The 23,043-nt window shown below is 42.0% G+C and overlaps 1 protein-coding gene across 3 annotated transcripts in view; it reads right to left on the bottom strand.

Annotated features, from left to right (window-relative positions):
• Positions 1 to 598: 598 nt before the first annotated feature.
• ZNF671 (zinc finger protein 671) overlaps positions 599 to 23,043 on the bottom strand; it is a 41,426-nt gene continuing 18,981 nt past the window's right edge. For 2 of the 3 annotated variants that reach the window (XM_077912628.1, XM_077912618.1), the window contains exons 2-4: positions 5,679 to 5,805; positions 4,625 to 4,747; positions 599 to 4,016 (exon numbers count right to left, since the gene is read on the bottom strand). In XM_077912628.1, the coding sequence (XP_077768754.1) occupies positions 2,821 to 4,016; positions 4,625 to 4,747; positions 5,679 to 5,805 (1,446 nt within the window). In that variant the 3' untranslated portion in view covers positions 599 to 2,820. The remainder of the gene's footprint in view (positions 4,017 to 4,624; positions 4,748 to 5,678; positions 5,806 to 23,043) is intronic. The other variant, XM_077912633.1, reaches the window with a different exon arrangement.

Below are 23,043 nucleotides of genomic sequence, written 5' to 3'. Positions count from 1 at the left end.
TTTCCCAGATTCTTATTCACACACTCTCCCAGATTAAGCCACAAATATGTGAGTGATGAACCCTGGCTTCCAGAGAGTCAGAAGATCCCAGTAGGAGGTTTTTATGTATTTCTGGTAATACAGTCAAGCTGGACTATCTAACCATTATGCCAGTTGGAAACCATCAGCAAAACAAACTGGGACTTGGTATGGTCAGGAAATTTTTGGATATTATTATTATTATTTTTAAAAGATTTTATTTATTTATTCTTGAGACACACACACAGACACACAGAGAGAGAGAGAGAGAGAGAGAGAGAAAGGCAGAGACACAGGCAGAGGGAGAAGCAGGCTCCACGCAAGGAGCCCAATGTGGGACCCAATCCTGGGTCTCCAGAATCACGCCCCGGGCTGAAGGTGGCACTAAACCGCTGATCCACCTGGGCTGCCCAATTTTTGGATATTAAACAATACATAATAAATCCCATGGGCCGGGCACCCCTGGTGGTGCAGCAGTTTAGTGCCGCCTGCAGCCCGGGGTGTGATCCTGGAGACCCGGGATCGAGGCCGGCGTCGGGCTCCCTGCATTGAGCCCGCTTCTCCCTCTGCCTGTGTCTCTGCCTCTCAATCTCGCTCTCTCTCTGAATAAATAAATTAAAAAAAAAATCTTTAAAAAAAATAATAAATCCCACGGGCCTTATCTTAACAGAGTGTCAAAGCCAGATACTCAGAAGTCACTAGAAATAAAGCTAGATATTTTTTAGTGCAATTTTATTTTATTTTATTTTTAAGATTGTATTTATTTATTCATGACAGACACAGACAGAGAGAGAGAGGCAGACACAGGCAGAGGGAGAAGCAGGCTCCACGCAGGGAGCCAGATGTGGGACTTGATCCTGGGTCTCCAGGATCACACCCCGGGCCAAAGGTGGCGTTAAACCACTGGGCCACCAGGGCTGCCCTTTTTAGTGCAATTTTAAACCAATTCTAGAAACAAAGGCACAATATATCAAAATGTGGGGAATGCCGCACATTACAGGGAATTACAGGGAAACTTACAAAATGACTATGTTAGAAGAGAGTTCTCAAATAAATAAGAGTCCTCCTTAGGAAAACAGGAAAAAGACAAATTAAATCCTATAGGCAACCCTGTTTACTCCATCATCCCTGTCCTAGCATCTTGGGAGTAGTCCTGCCTCAGTGGCAGCATAGATTGGCAACTAATGAAAGTGGTTTCTATATGAGTTACTAAGAACATTGAATAAGTCACAAAAACTACATCCCTAGAATCCCAGATCTCCTTTCTGTCACCCAGTTTCCTGCTAGCATAGAAATAGTTCTGACCTGAGGCATCTCGAGTTGAAGGGAATCCACAAAATATTTAGATTATTTGTCTGCAAGTGATCTTGACCACAGGAGACATAGCTCTGGAAGTCCTGAAAATTTCTGTGCTCTTCTCATCCTGTTCACTACAGAATGGGAATACTGTGAGCACCTGGTACCTTTCACGGTACCTTCTACTGTGCTGCAATGTCTCTAACTCCTTATTAGTCACACTTTGGTTTCTGTATCCATTACAGTTCCCACCTGGCTCCTGTAGGTTTTCCCACCAGTGACATCTGTCTACTGAATTCTGAACTCAGGCTCCCTGTCAGGTACCAGAGGCCAGTCTCCTTTTAACAGTTCTTGGTGATATGAACAGTCCAGGGGAAAAGGGACCAAACTCATTCTGCTTCTAGATGCACTGGAGATTGTCACAACCACATCTCCACATAGTTACTTATGGACCCACAAATTAAACTAGCACCCAGGCTGTCATGACAGGCCTCACAAAGCTTCCTTTTAGGTCTTTCCTAAAAGACCTTGGGTAGCAACACAAATTAGGCCAAACCTGGAGTGAGAGCTTTTTTCTGCCATCATAGTCTCCTCTTTGAGACATGGAAAACTGAGGACTCTTACAACTTTATCCTTTCATGTAGTTAGAATACAACTGTGTTCTCAACACTACACACAATGAGCAGGACCTTCCAGATTAAAAATAGCTCAAAGAAGAAGTACTTCATTATTGCAGAAACATGAGTGATGTGAGGTTTGTGGTTCCAAGGCTAGAGGACATGAGACTGTATACATCCACAGGAGTCTCACACAAGATGAAAAAGTCCATGAAAATCAACCTTTGCAAGCTACCTGGAAAACGCATCTTGTGTGCTGATTCTTTCCATGCCTAACTCAGACAGAAGGGGGCAAATGAAAAAGTCCATGAAAAGCAACCTTTGCAAGCTACCTGGAAAACCTATCCTGTGTGCTGATTCTTTCCATGCCTAACTCGGACAGAAGGGGGCATGGGACATGGAGGCCAATCATGACTCCTTATAAAGCCTGTGGAGATAGCAAAGAAGTCTGCCTGCCTGAGCATGCCAGGGTGACTGACATGCACTCGGAGACTCCCCCAGATGGTAACAGCAGGACAGCTCTTGCCACTGGCAAAGGGACTCAGCAGTGTACAATGTACAACACAGCTCCTGAAAGTACCAGACATAGCAGGCTCTCACAAGGAATCTCCCTAGCACAGATGTTTGTGTCTATGAGGTACTACTTTTAAATGATGGCATACTCTCAGAACTTCACTCTGGGGAGAGCTATTGGGCTGAATAAGGAGATGGCACCTTCCCTGTACCGCTACAGCCTTTCTCCAGTGTGGACTTTTCAGGGCTGAATAAGGTCTGGTCTTTGGGTAAAGGCTGTCTCATGTTCTTAGCACCCATAATCACCGCTAGGAATTCTCAAGTGAACAGTAAGTTGGGGGCACTGGCTAAAGGATTTCCCATATCTGATGTAGTATTAAGGCTTTTCTCCAGTATGAATCTTCTGGTGGAGAACAAGTGTGTGTTTACGGTTGAACTCTTTTCCACATTTGCTGCACACATAAGGCCGTTCATCAGTATGAACTTTCCAGTGCCGAATAAGATTTGGCCTTTGGGTAAAGGCTTTCCCACATCTGCTGCACTCATAAGGATTTTCTCCAGAGTGAACCTTCTGGTGCTGAACAAGTTTAGAGATGCAGCTAAAGGCTTTCCCACATCTGCTGCACTCATAATCACTGCTGTGAATTCTCCAATGTACATTGAGGTGGGAACTCTGGCTGAAGGCCTTCCCACATTCACTGCACTCATAAGGCCTTTCTCCAGTGTGAGTTCTCTGGTGCAGAACAAGTGTATGTTTGCGGCTGAACTCTTTCCCACACGTGCTACATACATAAGGCCTTGCTCCTGTGTGAACTTCTTGGTGTCTAATGAGGTTAGACTTACTACTAAAGAATTTTCCACAATTACTGCACTGATAGAGTCTTTCTCCAGTGTGAACTCGCCTGTGTTCGATAAGGCCAGAGATTTGTCGAAAGAACTTCCCACATTCACTGCATTCATAAGGCCTTTCTCCAGTGTGGATGGTCTTGTGTTTAAAGAGGTCACAGCTCTGACTAAAGAACTTCCCACATTTGCTGCATGCATAAGGCCTTTCTCCAGTGTGGATTCTCTGGTGCCGAGTAAGTGTGTCCTTGCGGGTGAATAATTTCCCACATTCGATGCATCTGTGCTGCTGCTGCTGTCTAGAGTGAAGGGCTCCCCCAAGCCTGGTGCTCTTGTGGGGCTTAGGGCTCACATGGGGAACCTGGTGCAGGGGAAGGCTGGAGGTGGCTGGAAAGCCCACTCTACCCTCACCATACACAAAGGTCTTCTCTGGTACACAGAATTGGTGGCTTTTCATGGAGTCCCTGCCCTCACCTCCTCTGAAGGATTTCTCTCCAGTGTGGCGCTGATGAAGATTCGCACTGAGCCAGAAGTGTTTCCAACTTGCCCCACATGGCTGTGGTTTCAGCCGGGCTTCTCCCACCTCATGTTCAGGCAGGTGTAAGATTCCTCTCAGTCTGGAGCCAGATCTGTCACATGGGTGGGTCTTCAGACTGGCCACAGGAGTCCTGACCTGTGACATTCCCTCTAAAGAAACACTCTGCTCGTCCTCCACTGCACACCGACAACCTGAAAGCAGACAAGTACTGCTGATGTGCATGTTAGACTTCTGTGGAGGGGCAACCCTGTTGTCAATGTGTGTATGACACACCCAGGAACACATCAGAGGGACTGTTTATAGGACAAGAGAGCTAGGGATGGGTTGAGGAAGGAGATGCAATGCAGAACTGGGTCTCTGAAGGTCACTGAATGAAAGGGGCCTCTTGAAGACAGGGATATGGGGATAGAGTACAGCAAGTGGCTTCCAGTAGGTATCTGGCTGTGAAGACCGGCAAGTGCTATGCAGAAGGGCAGGTGCAGGCCCAGGAAGGTCCACTTACAGGTGTATAGCTGGTGCTCAAGGATTATTTAGGGATATGTGTGCATCTCATGACACATTAAGTGTAGGCCAATGCTGGAGAACAATGTAGACTGAGCAGGAGTGTGGCCTGGGTATAGGGCTGATGGAAGATGGCAAGCGGCTAGAAGTCAGACAGGAGATAAGCTACAATGTCAAGAATGGAGAAGGATGGGTAGAAATTTTGTGTAGCCACCAGCCTTGAAGCTGAACACTGGTGTGAAAAGTTAATATAGTTTTGAATCCAATCTTGATATCCCCTTTCCTCATATCTACTCACCAGGTCCAGGTCCCTTCTGAGCCTCTCTCTCTGTGGCTGGGTTCATATTCACCTGTTCAGGCATCTGGGGATCTTCCCTTGGGTTCAGTTGTGTGACTAAGTGAGATCGTGAGGATGCAATTCCTAAGGGAGACATAGGACAGGTGAGCATCCTATAACACTGAACACTCCCATAAGTTTAAAAAAAAATTACAAAAAAAAAAAAAAACCCTTGGCGGGGGGGGGGGGGGGTTGCCAACTGGGTGGCTAGTTGGTTGAGTTTCTGCCTCTTGGTTTTGACTCAGGTCATGATTCAGGGTCATGGGATCATAGGGCCCTGCATTCAGTGTGGAATCTGCTTGGTATTCTCTCTCTCTCTCTCTCTCTCTCTCTCCCTCTACCCCTTCTCCCTGCTCATGCTCTCTCTGTTTCTCTCTCTAAAATGAATAAAGTCTTTTAAATTTTTTTTTTTTTTAAACCTTGAAGGAAGGTTTTGGAGAAACAGCACAAAGGTCCCCTTAAGTAGTGACTATGTGAGTGCCTATAACTCCTGGTACAATTAAGTTCCAGATGGGATGCTTGGGTGGCTTAGTGGTTGAGCATCTGCCTTTGGCTCAGGGCATGATCCTGGAGTCCCAGGATCAAGTCTCACACTGGGCTCTCTGCATGGAGCCTGCTTCTCCTCCCTCTTCCTATGTCTCTGCCTCTCTGTGTCTCTCATGAATAAATAAATAAAATCTTAAAAAAAAAAAAAATTAAGTCCCAGAAAATGTCACCTGGAGAAAGGGAGCAGAACCTTAGGCACAGAGGTGCCCTAATTCTGGACAGATTCAACAGGCTTGAAAATGACCAAGACTGTGGGATTGACTGGGCAAACCACACCTTGTAACTCCCAATTCCTTTGCTGCATGGCTTTAGGACTGGCTAGCTAAGAGGTGAGAACACTCCTGACACCCATAGCATCTACCCTGGTAGATCAGGTAAGGAAGCAGTGCCTATGATCTGACCATGGGAAGGACAGAGCAGTCTCTGGAGAAAAAAGAGAAAGCAGATGGTATTGGCATGCAGACCTTACCCAGTGAGGCTAAAAGTGCAAAGTTCTCCAGCATCACATCCTGATATAAAAGTCTCTGAGAATCATCAAGGAGCATCCATTCTTCCCAGGAGAAGTACACAAACACGTCCTCAGAGATCACACAGCCCTGCAATGACATGGCCAGCAAGGTCCAGGGAAGTTTCTTGACTGAGTATCCCCACTCTATCCACCCATAACAATGTCATGCTTACCCACTCCCTACTTGCCAGCCAATCCCCCTGGGGTACCCTAAATCATACCCCCTAGACATAAACCTGGGCTCACTATTCTCATGGAAGCCTCCAAGAATGGGGATGCAGGACCATCAGTTTACACTCCTCTCGTGCAGATCACTTCTCAGACCACACCTCCCTCATAGTTTCAGCTACCTACCGTGACTCTTCTCACTCACACCACAGACATCACACCAGTCTCCTCACATGTCACTCTGCATACAACGTGGAGAGAACGCTTGTCAATACACCCAGGATCCCATCTTGTCCCAAACCTCTAAGCCCTAATTGCCAAAGGAAAGCCTCCATTCCTGCCAGAAGGTCTCCCCATCTGGACCTTTTCTTCAATTGCAGGCACCCAGAACTACATGCATATTTCAGGTACCCTCAGCCTTCTTTCAATTCTCTGCTGCACACTACTAGTTTCCTATAGCTGCTGTAACAAATCATAACCAGCTTTGTGGCTTAAGTTAACACAAATTTATCTTCTTATACTTGTAAAGATTATAAATCCAAAATGGGCTTCACTAGGATAAAATCAAGATGTCCTCAGAATTGTGTTCTGTCTGGCAGTTCCTCAGAAGAATTTGTTTTCCTACCTTTCCCAATTTCTAAAGACCTCCTGCATTCCTTAGCTCCTTGCCCCCTTCCTCTGTCTTTAGAGTCAGCAATTATTATCACTCTGACCTGTTTACTTCCTGAAATCTTTTTTAAAAAAGATTTATTTATTTATTCATGACAGACACACAGGCAGAGGCAGAGACACAGGCAGAGGGAGAAGCAGGCTCCATGCAGGGAGCCGGATATGGGATTTGATCCGGGATCCTGGGATCATGCTCTGAGTGGAAGGCAGACATTCAACCACTGAGCCACCCAGGCTTCCCTACTTCCTGAAATCTTGACTCTATCCTCCTGTGACTACACTGGGCCCATTGGATGATCTCTCATGTTAATATACTTAATCACACACATAAAGTCCCTTTTGCCACATGAGTTAACATATCCAGAGGTTCAAGGGATCAGAACATCGATAGCTTTGGGAGGCTGTTATATTATTGATAACACACATGCTGTGCCCTCACAGCCCGACCCCCTCTCCTGGGCCATCACTGGCCAGGAACTGACACCTCACCATGTACAACCTTCTGGGTATTGTAGTAACCACCATTCCACAGGGCTCAGAAAGGAAGCCAGGTGGTAATAATGTAGAAGGCAAAGGAATCATTTATTGAAAGCCTAAAGTATGCTGAGCCTGCCAGTCGCTCCTAAGCTACATTTTGCAGTTCAAGCCTCCTTCTCAAGTCTCCAGCAGGTGGCCCATATCCTAAGCATGAATGAACTGTATCTGGCTATTTTGGAGGTTCAGGATTTGTATATACCAGCCTCACCCCTCCTAACTGTTTTAAAATATCGATCTATCTATCTATCTATCTATCTATCTATCTATCTATGAGAGAAAGCATGAGCAGGAGGAGGGGTAGAGGGAAAGAGAGAGAATCCACAAGCTGACTCCCACTGAGCATGGAGCCCAACCCAGGGCTGGATCCCAGGACCCTGAGAACAGGACCTGAGCTGAAACCAAGAGTCACACACTTAACCCCCTGAGCCACCCAGGTGTGCTTCACTCCTCCTAATTTGGGACACAAGGGGAACAGTTTTACCTCCGTGATATAAAATGAAAAATGAACACAAAACCTCCCTGGCAGAACTCTGTGAAGATATTTAAATATTCCTCACACATAACACTGCACTCATTAAGATAGCAGGAAAAAGTAGTTCATATATCTTGATGATGTTATATATAAAGCACTAAAAATGGTGCAAGGTGCATAGCGAGGGCTGGATATGGTCCTCATCACCACAAACCTGAGCTCTTATGTACCATGTAGTGGAAAGTGAGTCCAGGTTGTCAATTTGCAGAGTTAAAGACACTATCTATCAAAATTCAAACACACATACCCCAGACCAACAAGTAGCCTTAACAGGAATGATTAAAAATTTTCAGAATGGCATAGCATGTACAATCTGTGACACTCAAAATTATCTCAGGAAAAAAAAATCTAACATACAAAATGCTGTTATACATTTGGGGTAGCCTGTTGCACTAAGGATATGTTTTTCTAAGCAAGATGACTCAAGATTTACAATTTAAGAAATATTTTTTCCTCAGGACTAAATAGCAGCTTAGGGTGGACTTCATTTCAAATTTTGTAGCACATTTCTACTGTATTTTATGTTCAAATTCACCAACATTGAGCTTGAATTATAACCAACCATTTGGTGTTTGGGTTCAAACTGAAAATGGAATCTGGCAGATGGCATCTGACTTCTGGGCCTGAGCTCTAGAGGGAAGCTACCTGGGTTTACAGCAAGTAACCCCATTACTGATTCTGGTCCTTGGACAGGAAGCCTCACCTCTCTATGCCTCCATTTCCTTATTGCTGATGTGAGGGAAAATAGTAGTATCCAAAACACAGGGTGGTTGGGATTGTTGTCTGAGGAACTATATGCTATCCTCTGGTCACTCTCCCAATACCACTTCAAACCCATCACAATGGAGGAAAGAAAGCAATTGTGGATCACCCACATCCTTTTAGCCTGCACTCTCGATTCAGAGGGTTCCAAGTGGTCATCTCCTGTGGGAACTAGAAACTCACCCCCCTCCCAAACCTCTCCAACTGTCACACTAAGGTAAACTGAGCCTCAGGTAGATCTGTGTAGTCAATGGAAGCTCAGACTAAATTCCTGACTGTCACCAGATTCCGTGTCCAATAGGACAGTATTCCTTAATATTGAAGACTGAGATACTATACACTTCTAGGGAGAAACAGTTAAGCCACTGAGTTCTATGGAAAATATCATACTATTTATTTAGGACACCTTCAACTTCTCTCAGCAGAAGTGTTTGTAGGTTTCAACAATGAAGTTTTCAGTAATATTCAGACAACTTTGTGGTTTTCCAATTTTAGTATATGTGCTGCCGAAGTGAGCACAACTTTGTGGTTTTCTTTTCTTTTAAGATTTATTTATTTATTTATTTATTTATTTATTTATTTATTTATTTATTTATGATAGACATAGAGAGAGAGGCAGAGATACAGGAGGGAGAAGCAGGCTTCATGCAGGGAGCCTGACTCGGGACTCGATCCTGGGACTCTAGGATCACGCCCTGGGCCAAAGGCAGGCGCTAAACCGCTGAGCCACCCAGGGATCTCCAACTTTGTGGTTTTCAATAAGGTATTTGGAAATAAGTGTTAAAGGAAGAACTTATTTTTAAAAATATATTATTAAAATATTTTATTTATTTATTCATGAGAGACACAGAGAGAGAGAGGCAGAGACTTAAGCAGAGGGAGAAACAGACTCTATGCAGGAAGCCCTATGTGGGACTTGATCCCGGGACTCCAAGACCATGCCCTGAGCTGAAGGCAGACACTTAACTGCTGAGCCATCCAAGTGTCCCTAAGGGAAGAACTTAAACAGATTTCATCATATTCATTCCTAAGAATTTTACTACGTGATGCTATAGAATTGATCTGTAAAAATTTCATCATTCAATTTTTGTGTTCTACATATTTTTGACATACAGACTACAGTTCACACACATCTATATCTACATCTTACATGAGTTCTTATACATGTCTTATATGTAAAGGGATAGAACCTATACATAGCACTATTACATTCATTTATGCTAGTGATTTTTCTGCACAAATTGATACGTTTTCTTCTTTAAGCAGCTCATGTTAGATAACATTGTTTCTTTTCATAATATTAAAGCAACCTGGCATCACTGGAGTATCTTTCTCTTGATTATGGTATACAGTACATTTTATACGCTGCTGAACATTATTAATATTATCTCAGGGCTATTTGTATCTACATTTGTGAGTTAGTTCTAGTAAAGTTTTCAGATGAGTTCATCTTTACACTCTATTATGTGTTCTGTAAAGACAGTTGTACTTGGCATGAATTTCTAAATTTAAGTGTGCTTATCTTTTCATATGTCTAATGGCCACTTAGGTTCCCCCTTCCATTGACCACTCATGTTTTGCCCATTTAGACTAGTCTTATTTCTTGCTCTGATTAATACTATTTTTTTGTATGGACTATGTGTTGATCTTTTCACAATTTTAGACATTGGAGATATCAACCCCCCCATTCCAATATAATTGTTTCACATGGACAATATAGTGATTCAACAACTCTACACAATTCTCAGTGCTCATCATGGTAAGTGTACTCTTAATCCTCTTCAGCTTTCCCACCATCTCCCATCTGGTAACCATGTTCGTTCTCTATATTTAAGAGTCTTGTTTTCTGTTTCATTGTTTTCTTTCTTAAGATCCACATAAAAGTGAAATCATATGGTATTTGTCTTTCTCTACCAATATCACTTGGCAATATACTCTCTAGATCCATTCATATTATTGCATGTGTCATGATTTCATTCTTTTTTTATGGCTGAATAATATTCCTTTGGAGATATACATATATATATATCACCTTGCCAGCTTGCAGTCCCACCAACAGTGCACAAGGGATCCTGTTCCTCCATATCCTCACCAACACTTGTTGTTTCTTGTGTTTTTTAATTTAGCCATTCTGACAGGTGTAAGGTGATCACTCATTGTAGTTTTTTTATTTTCATTTCCCTGATGATGAATGATGTTGAGCAGCCTTTTATGGGCCCATTGGCTAGTTGGATGTCTTCTTTGGAGAAATGTCTGTTCGTGTCTTCTGCCCATTTTTTAACTAAATTATTTGGGTTTTGGTGTTGAGTTATACAAGTTCTTTATATATTTTAGATACTAACCCTTTATTGTTTACTTTGCTTCGCAGAAACTTTTTGCTTGGATGTAGTCCTAGTATTTTATTTTGGTTTTTGCTTCCCTTACATTAGGAGACATATCTAGAAAAATGTTGCTATGGCCAAAGTCAGAGAAATTACTACTGTGCTCTCTTCTAGGATTTTTATTTCAGGTCTTCCATTTAGGTCTTTCATCCATTTTGAGTTTATTTTTGCATATGGTGTACGAAAGTGATCGTTGTTTTGCATATACTTGTTCAGTTTTCCTAACACCTTTTTTTTTTTTTTTTTTTTAGATTTTATTTATTTATTCATGAGAGACAGAGAGAGGCAGAGTCACAGGCAGAGGGAGAAGCATGCTTCCTGCAAGGAGCCCGATGCAGGACTCAATCCTGGATTCCGGGATCATGCCCTGAGCCAAAGGCAGATGCTCAACCACTGAACCACCCAGGTGTCCCAACACCATTTTTTTTCTTCAAAGATTTTATCAGGAAACCCGATGTGGGACTCGATCCTGAACCCGGAACTCCAGGATCATGCCCTGAGCCACAGGCAGACACTCAACCACTGAGCCACCCAGGCATCCCACCAACACCATTTGTTAAAAAGTCTTTCTCTTTGGATATTTTTGCTTCCTGAGTTGAAGATTAATTGACTGTACAGTAGTGGGTTTATTTCTGAGCTCTCTATTCTGTTCCATTGATCTATATGTCTATTATTCTGCCAGTACCATAATGTTTTGATTACTAGAGCTGTGTAGTATATCTTGAAATCTGTGATTGTGATACCTCCATTTTTATCCTTCTTTTCCAAGATTGCTTTGGCTACTTGGGGTCTTTTGTGGTGCCATACAAATTTTAGGATTATTTGTTCTAGTTCTGTGAAAAATGCTGTTGGGGGGGACGCCTGCGTGGCTCAGCGGTTGAGCGTCTGCCTTTGGCTCATGTCCTGATCCCAGAATCTGGGACTGAGCCCCTGATTTAATTTCTCCCTCTGCCTGTATCTCTGCCTCTCTCTGTGTGTGTTTTTCATGAATAAATAAATAAAATCTTTAAAAAAATGCTGTTGTTTTTTAATAGGAATTGCATTAAATGTGTAGATTGCTTTAGGTAATAGGAACATTTTAACAATATTTATTCTCAAAAAACAAACAAACAAACAAACAAACAATATTTATTCTCCCAATCCATGAACATGTGGTATCTTTCCATTTGTTTCAGGGATCTTCACTTTATTTCGTCAGTATTTTACAGTTTTCATAGTATAGGTCTTTCACCTCCTTGGTTAAGAGCATCCCTAGGCATTTTATTATTTTTGGTGCAATCATAAAATGAGATTGTCTTATTTTTTCTTTATGCCACTTCGTTATTAGTGCATAAAAATGCAATAGATTTGTATTCTGTGATCTTCCTGAATTCATTTGTCAATTCCAGTAGTTTTTTGGTGGAGTCTTTTGGGTTTTCTATATCAAGTATTACATCCTCTGCAAATAGTGAAAGTTTTACTTCTTTCTTACCAATTTGGATGCCTTTTATTTTGCTGTCTTCATTGCTTTGGTTGGGACTTCCAGTACTATTTTGAATAAAAGTGGTTGGCAGTAGACATGCTTCTCTTGCTCCTGATCCTAGGGGAGAAAGCTCCCAGTTTTTCACCATGGAGTATGGTAACTGTGAGTTTTCTAGATATGACCTTTATCATGTTGAGGTATATTTCCTCTAAATTTACTTTGTTGAGGGTTTTTAGCATGAGTGGATGCTGTATTTTGTCAAACACTTTTTCTACATCTATTCAAATGATTGCATGGTTTTTATCTTTTCTCTTGTTGATATGATGTAGCACAATGATTTATTTGCAAATATTGAACCACCTTGTATCCCAGGAATAAATCCCACTTTATCATAGTGAATGATGTTTTAAAATGTTTGGTTGGGTTCAGTTTACTAGTATTTTCTTGAGAATTTCTGCACCTATGTTCATCAGAGATATTGGCCTATAGTTCTCTCTCTCTGTCTCTCTCTCTTGTATTGTCTTTATCTGGTTTGGTACCAGAGTAATTCTAGCCTGTACAATGAATTTGGGAGCTTTCCTTCCTCTTCTGTTTTATGGAACAGTTTGAGAAGAGTAAGCATTAACTCTGTTTTCAATGTTTAGTAGAATTCACCTGTGCAGCCATCTGGTCTTGAACTTTCCTTTGTCCAGAGATTTTTGATTACTGATTCAATTTCAAAGCTGGTAATCAGTGTGTTCAAATTTCCTATTTCTTCCTGGTTCAGTTTTGAGAGGTTATATGATTCTAGTAATTTATCTATCTCCTCTAGATTATCCAATTTGTTGGCATATAATGTTTCATAATATTCCTAAAATCCTTTGTATTTCTGAGGTTTTGGTTATTATTTCTCTTCTTTCGTTTCTGATTCTGTGTGAATCCTCTCTCCCTTTTTAATTTTTGTTCTCTAAAAAAAATTTAAAGACTTTATTTACTTGAGAGAGAGAGGGAGGGGAAGGGGGGAGAGGGGAAGGGAGAGAGGGGAGAGGGGGAAAGAGAGAGAGAGAATGGATATGATATGATTGGGGGGTGGCAGAGGGAGAGGCAGATTCCCTGCAGGGCAGGGAACCTGATGTGGGACTCAATCCCAGGACCCTGGGATCATGACTTGAGCTGAAGGTAGATGCTTAACCAACTGAACCCAGGTGCCCCTAATTTTATTTTTGGTAAGTGTGACTAAAAGTTTATCAGTTTTGTTCATCTTTTCAAAGAAGCAAGCTCCTGGTTTCATTGATCTGTTCTATTTTTTTTTATTTCTATTGTATTTCTGCTCTAATTTTTATCATTTCTTTCCTTTTACTGGTTTGGGGTTTTGTTTGTTCTTTTTCTAGCTCCCTTAGGTATAAGATTAGGTTGTTTATTTTTATTTATTTATTTTTTAAGATTTATTTATTTATTCATGATAGACAGAGAGACAGAGAGAGGCAGAGACACAGGCAGAGGAAGAAGCAGGCTCCATGCCGGGAGCCCGACGCGGGACTCGATCCTGGGACTCCAGGATCGCACCCCGGGCCAAAGGCAGGCACTAAACCACTGAGCCACCCAGGGATCCCAAGATTAGGTTGTTTATATGAGATTTTTCTTGCTGCTTGAGGTAGACCTGTATTGCTATAAAATTCCCTCTTAGGACAACTTTTGCTGCATCTCAAAAGATTTGACCATTGTGTTTTCGTTTTCATTTGTCTCTATGTATTTTGTTATTTCCTCTTTGATTTCTTGGTTGACCAATACATTGTTGAGTAGGATGTTATTTAACCTCTTTGTATTCATTTGTATTCTTTACAGATTTTTTTCTTGTGATTTATTTTTAGTTTCAGAGCATTGCAGTCAGAAAAGATGCATGGTATGACTACACTTTTTGAATTTGTTGAGGGGCACATGGGCGGCTCAGTCGGTTAAGCACCTGCCTTTGGCTCATGTCCTGATCTCGGGGTCCTGGGATCCAGCCTCGCTTCAGGCTCTTGGCTCAGCAGTGAGTCTGCTTCTCCTTCTTTGATCTTTCTGGCTCTCACTCTCTCTCACATAAATAAAATCTTTTTTTTTTTTTTTTTTAAGAATTTGTTGAGACTTGTCTTGTGGCCTAACATGATCTCTTCTGGATAATGTTCCACATACACTTGAATAGAAAATACATTGTTGTTTCAGGATGGAATGTTCTGAATATATGTTAGATACATCTAGTCCAATGTATCATTCAAAGTCACTGTTTCCTTGACTTTGTTTGATTTGTCCATCAATGTAATTAGGATATTAAAATCCTCTACTATTATTTTATTACTATCAATTATTCCCTTTATGTTTGCTATTAGCTGCTTTATGTATTTGGGTGTTCACATGTTGGGTTTATAAATAACTAAAATTATTATAGCTTCTTGTTAGATTATTCTCTTTATAATTATACAGTGCCTTGCTATGTCTTGTTACAGAATTTGTTTTAAAGCCTATTTTGTCCAACATAAGTATTGGTACCCTGGCTTTCTTTGCACTTCCATTTATGTGATGAATGCTTTTCCAGCCCTTCCCTTTCAATCTGTACGTATTTTGAAGTAAAAAATGAGTCTCTTATAGGCAGTATACAGTTTGAGCCTTGCTTTTGTTTTTGTACCCAATCCATCATCCTAAGTCTTCTGATTGAAGCATTTGATCCATTTACATTCAACATAATTGCTGATAGGTATGTACTTCTTGCCATTTTGTTACTTGTTTTGTGATTATTTTTGTAGTTCTTCTCTGTTCCTTTCTTCCCTTGCTCTCTGCTCTCATTATTTTCTGGCTTTTTTAGTTATACGCTCAGATTTCTCCCCTCTTCCTCCTCCCCATTTTTGCATATCTATTACAGGTTTTTCATTTTTGGTTTCCATTAGGTTTATATATAATATCTTATGCATATAACAGTCCATATTAAGCTGAGAGTCACAAGTTTGAACTCATTCTTTTTTTTTTTTTTTTTTTTTTTTTTATGATAGTCACAGAGAGAGAGAGAGAGAGAGAGAGAGGCAGAGACACAGGAGAGGGAGAAGCAGGCTCCATGCACCGGGAGCCTGATGTGGGATTCGATCCCGGGTCTCCAGGATCGCGCCCTGGGCCAAAGGCAGGCGCCAAACCGCTGCGCCACCCAGGGATCCCTGAACTCATTCTTTAATCCTCTTCCCTCCACTCCACATTTTAAGTCTATGGAATCATACTTTATATCCTTTTATTTTCTGAATCCCTTTACTGATTTTTATAGATATACTTAACTTTACTGCTTTTGATCTTCCTACTTTTCCTAGTCCCGTTTACAGTTTTTCCTTTCCACTTAAAAGAGTTCCCTTTAACATTTCTACTAGGGCTGGTTTAATGGTGATGTATTCCTTATGAAGAGGTCCTGTCATGCCCTGCAGTGCAATGTCACCTATTCACCAGACCATGATGCCTCAGCAGTGTCCCCTACGTGTGCTATGTGCACCCTACTGTTGTGGCTGGCTGAGCCATTTTTGCCTTCAGTTCAGTAAATCTGCAAATGTTCTCTGACTATTGTGAGCAGAATTTGGTCCCTTTATTGTTAATGGAGCAGTCTGGGGCCACCTTGGCTTAAGTTGAGTCAGACCAGGCATTTGCCAGAGCTGCAGTCACAATGAATAGTGGGACACTGTTTCATCCAGAGAGGCCGTCAGTGGTGGGTGTGGCCTAAAATAAGCCCAAATGTCTGCCCCAACCCAGTGCTGGGGCCACAGTCAAGCTGGTATGTGTGGTTATCTTTCCTTCTCCCCAGGACAGAAGTCACTTTGTAGTGGTGCTGGCCCCTGTCCAGACTGCCTATACCCTGCCACGCTTGTGGCACCACCTTTGATGGAATCCTGCAGAAGGAGTGTTGGAGGGGTGGGTCGGCTGGAGAATGCAGGCATGTTAGCAAGGTTTGTGTTGTTCTGCTTGTGGGAGAGCAACTGAAGTCACTTTGGAGAACTCCTGTAGAGCAGGTCCACAGACAGCATGACACACATTGTGCTAACAGGGTTTGCACTGGTCTGCTATTGCAGGGGACCTATAGCCACTTTGGAGGGACTCCAGTGAGGCTGGACTGGAGAGAGTGGGGTGTGCCAATGGCAAGCTACATGCAGAGGGTTCATACTGTGGTGGTTCCTGCAGGTGTTTGTGTAACTAGCTTGGGGGTGCAGCAGAGGAAAACGGTACCTGACAACTCTTAAAATTCTTGGAGCAGTCTCCTGAAAATTCTGCACCTCCAGGGATCCCTGGGTGGCACAGCGGTTTAATGCCTGCCTTTGGCCCAGGGCGCGATCCTGGAGACCCGGGATCAAATCCCACGTCGGGCTCCCAGTGCATGGAGCCTGCTTCTCCCTCTGCCTAGGTCTCTGCCTCTCTCTCTCTCTGTGTGACTATCATAAAAAATAAAAAAAAAATCTGCACCTCCAGCACATATTCTGAAACCAGCAAATAAATCTCCTTTCAGTACATATCAGGCATTTTTAAAACTGCTGCTTCTATGCTGTATCTCAATGGGGTTGTTTTTATGCTGTCTCTTTAAGGTCAGGGACTCTGTTTTCTATTGCCCTCCAAGGTCACTGATTTATTTTTAAAGTTCCAGTTGTTAACCATCCCTGATTTCAAGAACTCAGGAAGTTAAGCCCTTCTGGTTCTCGAAGCCAAATATGGGTATTAGTTTTCCCATTGTGGGTTCCTGGTGTCTGGGGTGCCTGGTGTGAAGTCTGCTCCTCTCCCTTCTCTGCCTACAGTGTCCCTCCCTCCCATAGTCTTGTGGGTTGGTTTGGTTCCTTACCGTGTCTCTGTCCTTCCTACCCCTTTCAACGTGGCCTCTTCTCTATATTTACCCGTGGAGAGTCTGTTCTATCAGTCTTTGGGTCATTTTCTGTTTGTTTGTTTTGTTTTTTTACACTGAAGTGTATATTATCTAGGAGTATCCATAGGGCAAGATGAGCTTAGGATCTTCCTACTTTGCCATCTTCCCCAGAAGACAAACCTCTCTCAATCTTTCTTAATTCTAAATTTTGGCTGCCATGAGGTATATGAAATAGAAGTCTTCAAGTTTAATTAGAATATGTTTATCCATTTTCATGTATTGCATTTTATAGTGCTATATTTAAATCACCCTCACCTATTTTACAAAACTATGCTCCCAGTTTATCCTTTATTGGTTTTCCTCATGTCTTCTCTTACTTTTTGATAATTTAAGTGTCCTGTAAAATTTAAATGTCTGTGGTTTTGTAGGGTAGCTTAAAATTTATGATTTAGAAATTAGAGACTATTTTCTGTATAATTCAATTTTTAAATAAGTGAAATTAATTTTATGTCCCAGCATTTAGTTTATTATCTTGAATATTCCATGTGTAGGTGAAAATAATGTGCATTCTGCTGTAATCCAGAGCAATGTTTTATGCATATCTATTGAATCAAGTTAGCTGATGATGTTCGTGGTGTCTTCTATACCCTTACCGTTTTTGTATCTAGTCTATTAATTACTAAAATAATTTGGGGGGGGGGGCTCCCAGCTGGCTCAGGTGATAGAACATGCAATGTTTGATCTCGGGATTTTGAGTTCAAGCCCCATATTGGGTGTGGAGATTACTTTAAAAAGTAATAAAATTAAGAAGTTTCTGGGTGGCACAGTCAGTTAAGTTTCTGACTCTTGGTTTCCACTCAGGTCATGATCTTGGGGTCAGGGGATAGAGCCCTACATCAGGCTCTGTGTTCAGCACAGAGTCTGCTTGAGATTCTCTCTCCCTCTCCCTTTGCCACTCCTACTTGGGTGCACTTTCTCTTTCTCCTTTCTCTCAAATAAATAAATGAGTCCTTAAGGAAAAAATAAAATAAAAAAATAATATTTAAAAATAATTTTTGAAGGCTTATTCTTATGAACAAATACATTTAGCATTCTTACATTTTCTTGATTAAATTACTTATCTAATATTTAAATTTTTTTTTTCTAATATTTTAAATGCTCCTATGTTATCTTTGGTCACATTACTTTCTCAGAAATGTAAATGTAGGGCAGCCCCGGTGGCGCAGTGGTTTAGCACCGCCTGCAGCCCAGGGCATGATCTTGGAGACCCGGGATCGAGTCCCACATCGGGCTCCTTGCATGGAGCCTGCTTCTCCCTCTGCTGTGTCTTTGCCTCTCTCTCTAGCTATGTCTCTATGAATAAATAAATAAAAAATCTTAAAAAAAAAAAAAAAGAAATGTAAATGTAATATGACCATTTCTTATATTAATATAACTACTCCAACCCTTTTATTAGTATTTGTGTCTTATTTCATTTCATTCTTTTTAGCTTATCTCTATTTTTGTAATGAAGGATCATTTATCACAGACTGTATGGAGTTTGCCCATGCATTTTATATAGTCTGGCAATCCCTCCTTATAATTCAAATATATAAAATATTAAAACTGAATATAAATTTAAATATAAAAAACTGAAAAGAATTGTCGGTACAAATGTATAAATTACTCTTGCCTATCCTCTCATAAATCGAAAAATAAGCATATAGATGATATTAAGAATATAGAATCGGGGAGCTTGAGTGACTCAGTGGTTGAGTGTCTGCTTTTTAATATCAATAAAAGAATGTAACATTCACAAGATACATAATCATCTTCGTTTTACATCACAACATTTAAACACTTAAATTCACTAAGGCATAAATAAAGTCGCAACACAGATCATAAGTTCTCTGAATTTTCTATGAACATAGGTATATTATTTACTAGGTCAAAGTGATACTGTGATTCACAAGAAATATATATTTGATCTTTATTCCTGTGCCCTGCACAGAGCTCCTAAAACCATTGGTATTTCCTAAGTGATGAGAGAAAAGATGTATTTTCTTTTGTTAATGAGGTGACTTTTTGAAGGCATCTAAGGGTGGGGGTTGGTTGCCAGGAAAACCAACCATGTGATTAGAGGGTTGGCACTTTTACTTCTATATCCTGGCCTCTGGAGAGAGCTGACTGACTGGAGACTGAGTTCAATCAATCATGCCCATTTAATGAAGACTCCACAAAACCCAAAAGGACAGGATTCAGAGAACTTCCAGGTTTGGTGAACTAGTGGAGATTCAGGAAGAACAGTTCATCAGGAGAGGGCATGGAACCTCTGTGCCCTTGCCCTATGCATTTCTTCCACAGGGCTGTTTTTGGATTATACATTAATCTATTAAGTAAAATGTTTCCCTGAGTTCTGCGAGCCATTGTAATAAATTAATCAAACCAAAGGAGGGGGTCGTTGGAATCTCCTATCTATAGCCAGTTGGTTAGAAACACAAGCGACGACATGCTTGTGTGACTGGTGTCTGAAGGGGTATGGATAGACAGTCTTAGAGGACTAAACCCCTTTTATTTCTTTTTAAGTATTTATTTATTTATTCATGAGAGATAGAGATAAGCAGAGACACAAGCAGATGGAGAAGCAGGCTCCCTGTGGGGAACCCGATGTGGGACTCCATCTCAGGACTCAGGGATTACTACCTGAGCCAAAGGCAGGCCCTAAACCACTGAGCCACCCAGGTGTCCCTAGAGGACTAAACCCTTAACCTGTGAGATCTGATGCTATTTCCTGGTGAATAGTGTCAGATTTGAATTGAACTGTAGGATACCAGGTGGTGTCAGAGAATTGAGACTTGGTGTGAGTAAACCTACCCCTTTAAGCTGGAGTTGGTGTGGTCATAATCTTAAGCAGACTTTCTCAAATAGGGTTCCATAAGAGAACTGGTTCCTACATAAAATAATTTCAGTGAATATTGTCTTAAAAACCCCATGGAAGGGATCAATCTAAATGCAGGGAAGAAAAAATCAACTCATTACCTACAATGGATTCTTCAAGACATTAATGCTAAATTCTCTCATGAAATCAATTAGATAGACGTTACAAAGTTAGAATAATCTAGGAATTTAGGTAATTCAAATTTTTTTCCCTGGCTCTTTTCTAGTTCAAGAAGGAAACCAGAATATATTATCCCAAAATATGTATCTTTGACATAAAAAATTATTTTGAGCTAAAGGCAATTAAAAAACAGCAAACATAGAAATCTCCTTTTTCTCCCTAAAAGTAGGATATAAATTCTCCATTAACTGGAGACAGATCCTTACCAGCCCAGAGACTGGCACGAAAAGAATCTGCAAACTAGTTTCCTCCCATGTGTTTACCTTACTAGTCTGGTGCCCTTGGAAGTCTAATACTAATTTTCTTCCTGCCATTTCCCTACAAACTTATTGCTCTTTATTGAAAATGCCATATAAACTGGAATTCTGAACCATTTTCAGTTACTTTTGATTTAGGTTTCTCCCATCTTTGTTGCACACATCAACTATTTTTCTCTCATTAATCTGTTTCTTGGGTAGCCCGGGTGGCTCAGCAGTGTAGCGCCGCCTTCAGCTGAGGGTGTGATCCTGGGGACCCGGGATCAAGTCCTGCATCGGGCTCCCTGCGTGGAGCCTGCTTCTCCCTCTGCCTGTGTCTCTGCCTCTCTGTGTGTCTCTCATGAATAAATAAATAAAATCTTTAAAAAAAAAATCTGTTTCTTGGTTAAAGAGTCCAAGCCAATAATGTATGAACTTGTCTTGTACACTGAAACTAACATAATTTTGCGTGTCAATTCTACTTCAATTAAAAAAAAAAAAAAAGAGTCCAAGCTAAGATGGTTACAGGTAGAGTTTTGCCTCCACTACACTCAAAAAAGTCACGTATAGGGCATGTGAGCAGAAACATCCCCTGTGTCAGAACAACTTATATTAGAGAAATGCTTTGGTAGGAACTTCTTGTAAGGCAAGATGCTCCCAGTGAGTTTGTCCGTGGAAAATTTTAGTCAAAAACCTAAGAAGGCTGGAATAATCTATCATATGGTATTTGTGGTATTTTAAGTCTTTGGCAAGATTGAGTGAAGTGGAATCACTCCTAGCACTGGAAGAGTTTTTCAATGTGTGCTTCTCTTAGGACAGGCTGTTCAAAAGTGAAGGTGAGGTCATCCATCAGTAGCGATTTTACAGCACTCCAGCCTTGGTGGGTCACCATCCCAGGCCAAGATCCTCATGCCCTACAACATTTTCTTCATGCAGACACTGAGCAGAACCCTTTCAAATGTCAAGTCTCCTTTCTGGAGGGAAATGTCAAGAATGCCTACACTTTTTCCCCTACTACCCCTGCCAGTAAGCAACAGTCCTCCCCTTTCACACCAGGGACCACTTAAAATAACATACTTAAGGGGCACCTGGCTGGCTCAATCAGTGGAGCACAGGACTCTTGATTTCAGGGTTCTAAGTTGGAGCCCTATGTTGGGTGTAGAGATTACTTAAAAAATCTTTAAAATACAATAAAATAGGGATCCCTGGGTGGTGCAGCGGTTTGGCGCCTGCCTTTGGCCCAGGGCGTGATCCTGGAGACCCCGGATCGAATCCCACGTCGGGCTCCCGGTGCATGGATCCTGCTTCTCCCTCTGCCTATGTCTCTGCCTCTCTCTCTCTCTCTCTGTGACTATCATAAATAAATAAAAATTAAAAAATAAAATAAAATAAAATAACATACCTATGACGGCTAACCTAAATCTGATCAGGCCTTGACCTAGCCCAGATGGCTATTCTCACCCTGTAGGAATCTAATCGAGCCAATCCTCCTAGAACCCTAGACCTTCCATCCCAGATACCCATTTGACACCTCTACCCTGAGACATCTCAGAATCAAACACGTCCAAAACTCGACTTCTGATCCCTCTGAAATCTTCCTACTTTGACTTCCCGATTTTCTTCCCGTTCATGAAAAACACGAGAATAGCAAAAATTAAAAACCTGGGTTTTCACTCCTTAAGCTCAATCACAGCCACATATGATGCAGCAGTAACTACTCGTGGTTTTATCTTTAAAATCTATCCAGGGGACCCCTGGGTGGCTCAGTGGTTGAGCTTCTGCCTTCAGCTCAGGTTGTGATCCCGGGGTCCTGGGTTGAGTCTCACATCAGGCTCCCCATAGGGAGCCTGCTTCTCCCTCTGCCTATGTCTCTGCCTCTCGGGGTATCTCATGAATAAATAAATAAAATCTTTTAAAAGAACTCCAGAATCTGACCAAGAGCAGATTCTTCTCTCTCTTCTGGCACTACTGTGGTTCACCCATCATCAAAACATTCCTGGGAGTCCACTGCACTAGCCTACCTACCGGTCTCTAAGAATCCACATTCATATTCCACGTCCCAACTTGATCTGTTTTGCTCCGGCAAAAATGCAGCTACTTTGTTAGTCATCATTCACATCAAGACCTTCCATTCAAAACCCCTATGGCGGGGGATCCCTGGGTGGCGCAGCGGTTTGGCGCCTGCCTTCGGCCCAGGGCACGATCCTGGAGACCTGGGATCGAATCCCACGTCGGGCTCCCGGTGCATGGAGCCTGCTTCTCCCTCTGCCTGTGTCTCTGCCTCTCTCTCTCTCTCTCTCTCTCTGTGACTATCATAAATAAAAAAAAAAAAAAAAAAAAATTCAAAACCCCTATGGCTCCCAGAGCCCCCACAATGACAGTATAACTTCTCCTGAAAGGGGAGCCGAGCCGCTGCCTCACGCTCTCTGAACAGAAGAGTCCTCCCGCCTCTGCCCCAGCCCGCCCCTCGCCTGCAGTCCGCTCCCGCACGCCGGCGCGCCGGCGCAAACACACGGGGCCCCCGGCCACCGGCGCCTCCCGGTCCCGGACACCCGAGCCTGGGCCACAGGACGCGAACAAGCGCCGGGTGCTCAGGCCTTGAGGGTCTTGGGGGTGGGGGTGGGAAGGAAGGCGAGAGCCCGGGG

This window comes from Canis aureus, chromosome 1 (assembly GCF_053574225.1).
Source record: "Canis aureus isolate CA01 chromosome 1, VMU_Caureus_v.1.0, whole genome shotgun sequence".
In the NCBI taxonomy this organism is placed as follows: domain Eukaryota; kingdom Metazoa; phylum Chordata; class Mammalia; order Carnivora; family Canidae; genus Canis; species Canis aureus.
Note: the sequence above shows the minus strand (reverse complement) of the source record. Positions and strands in the feature narration are given on the sequence as shown.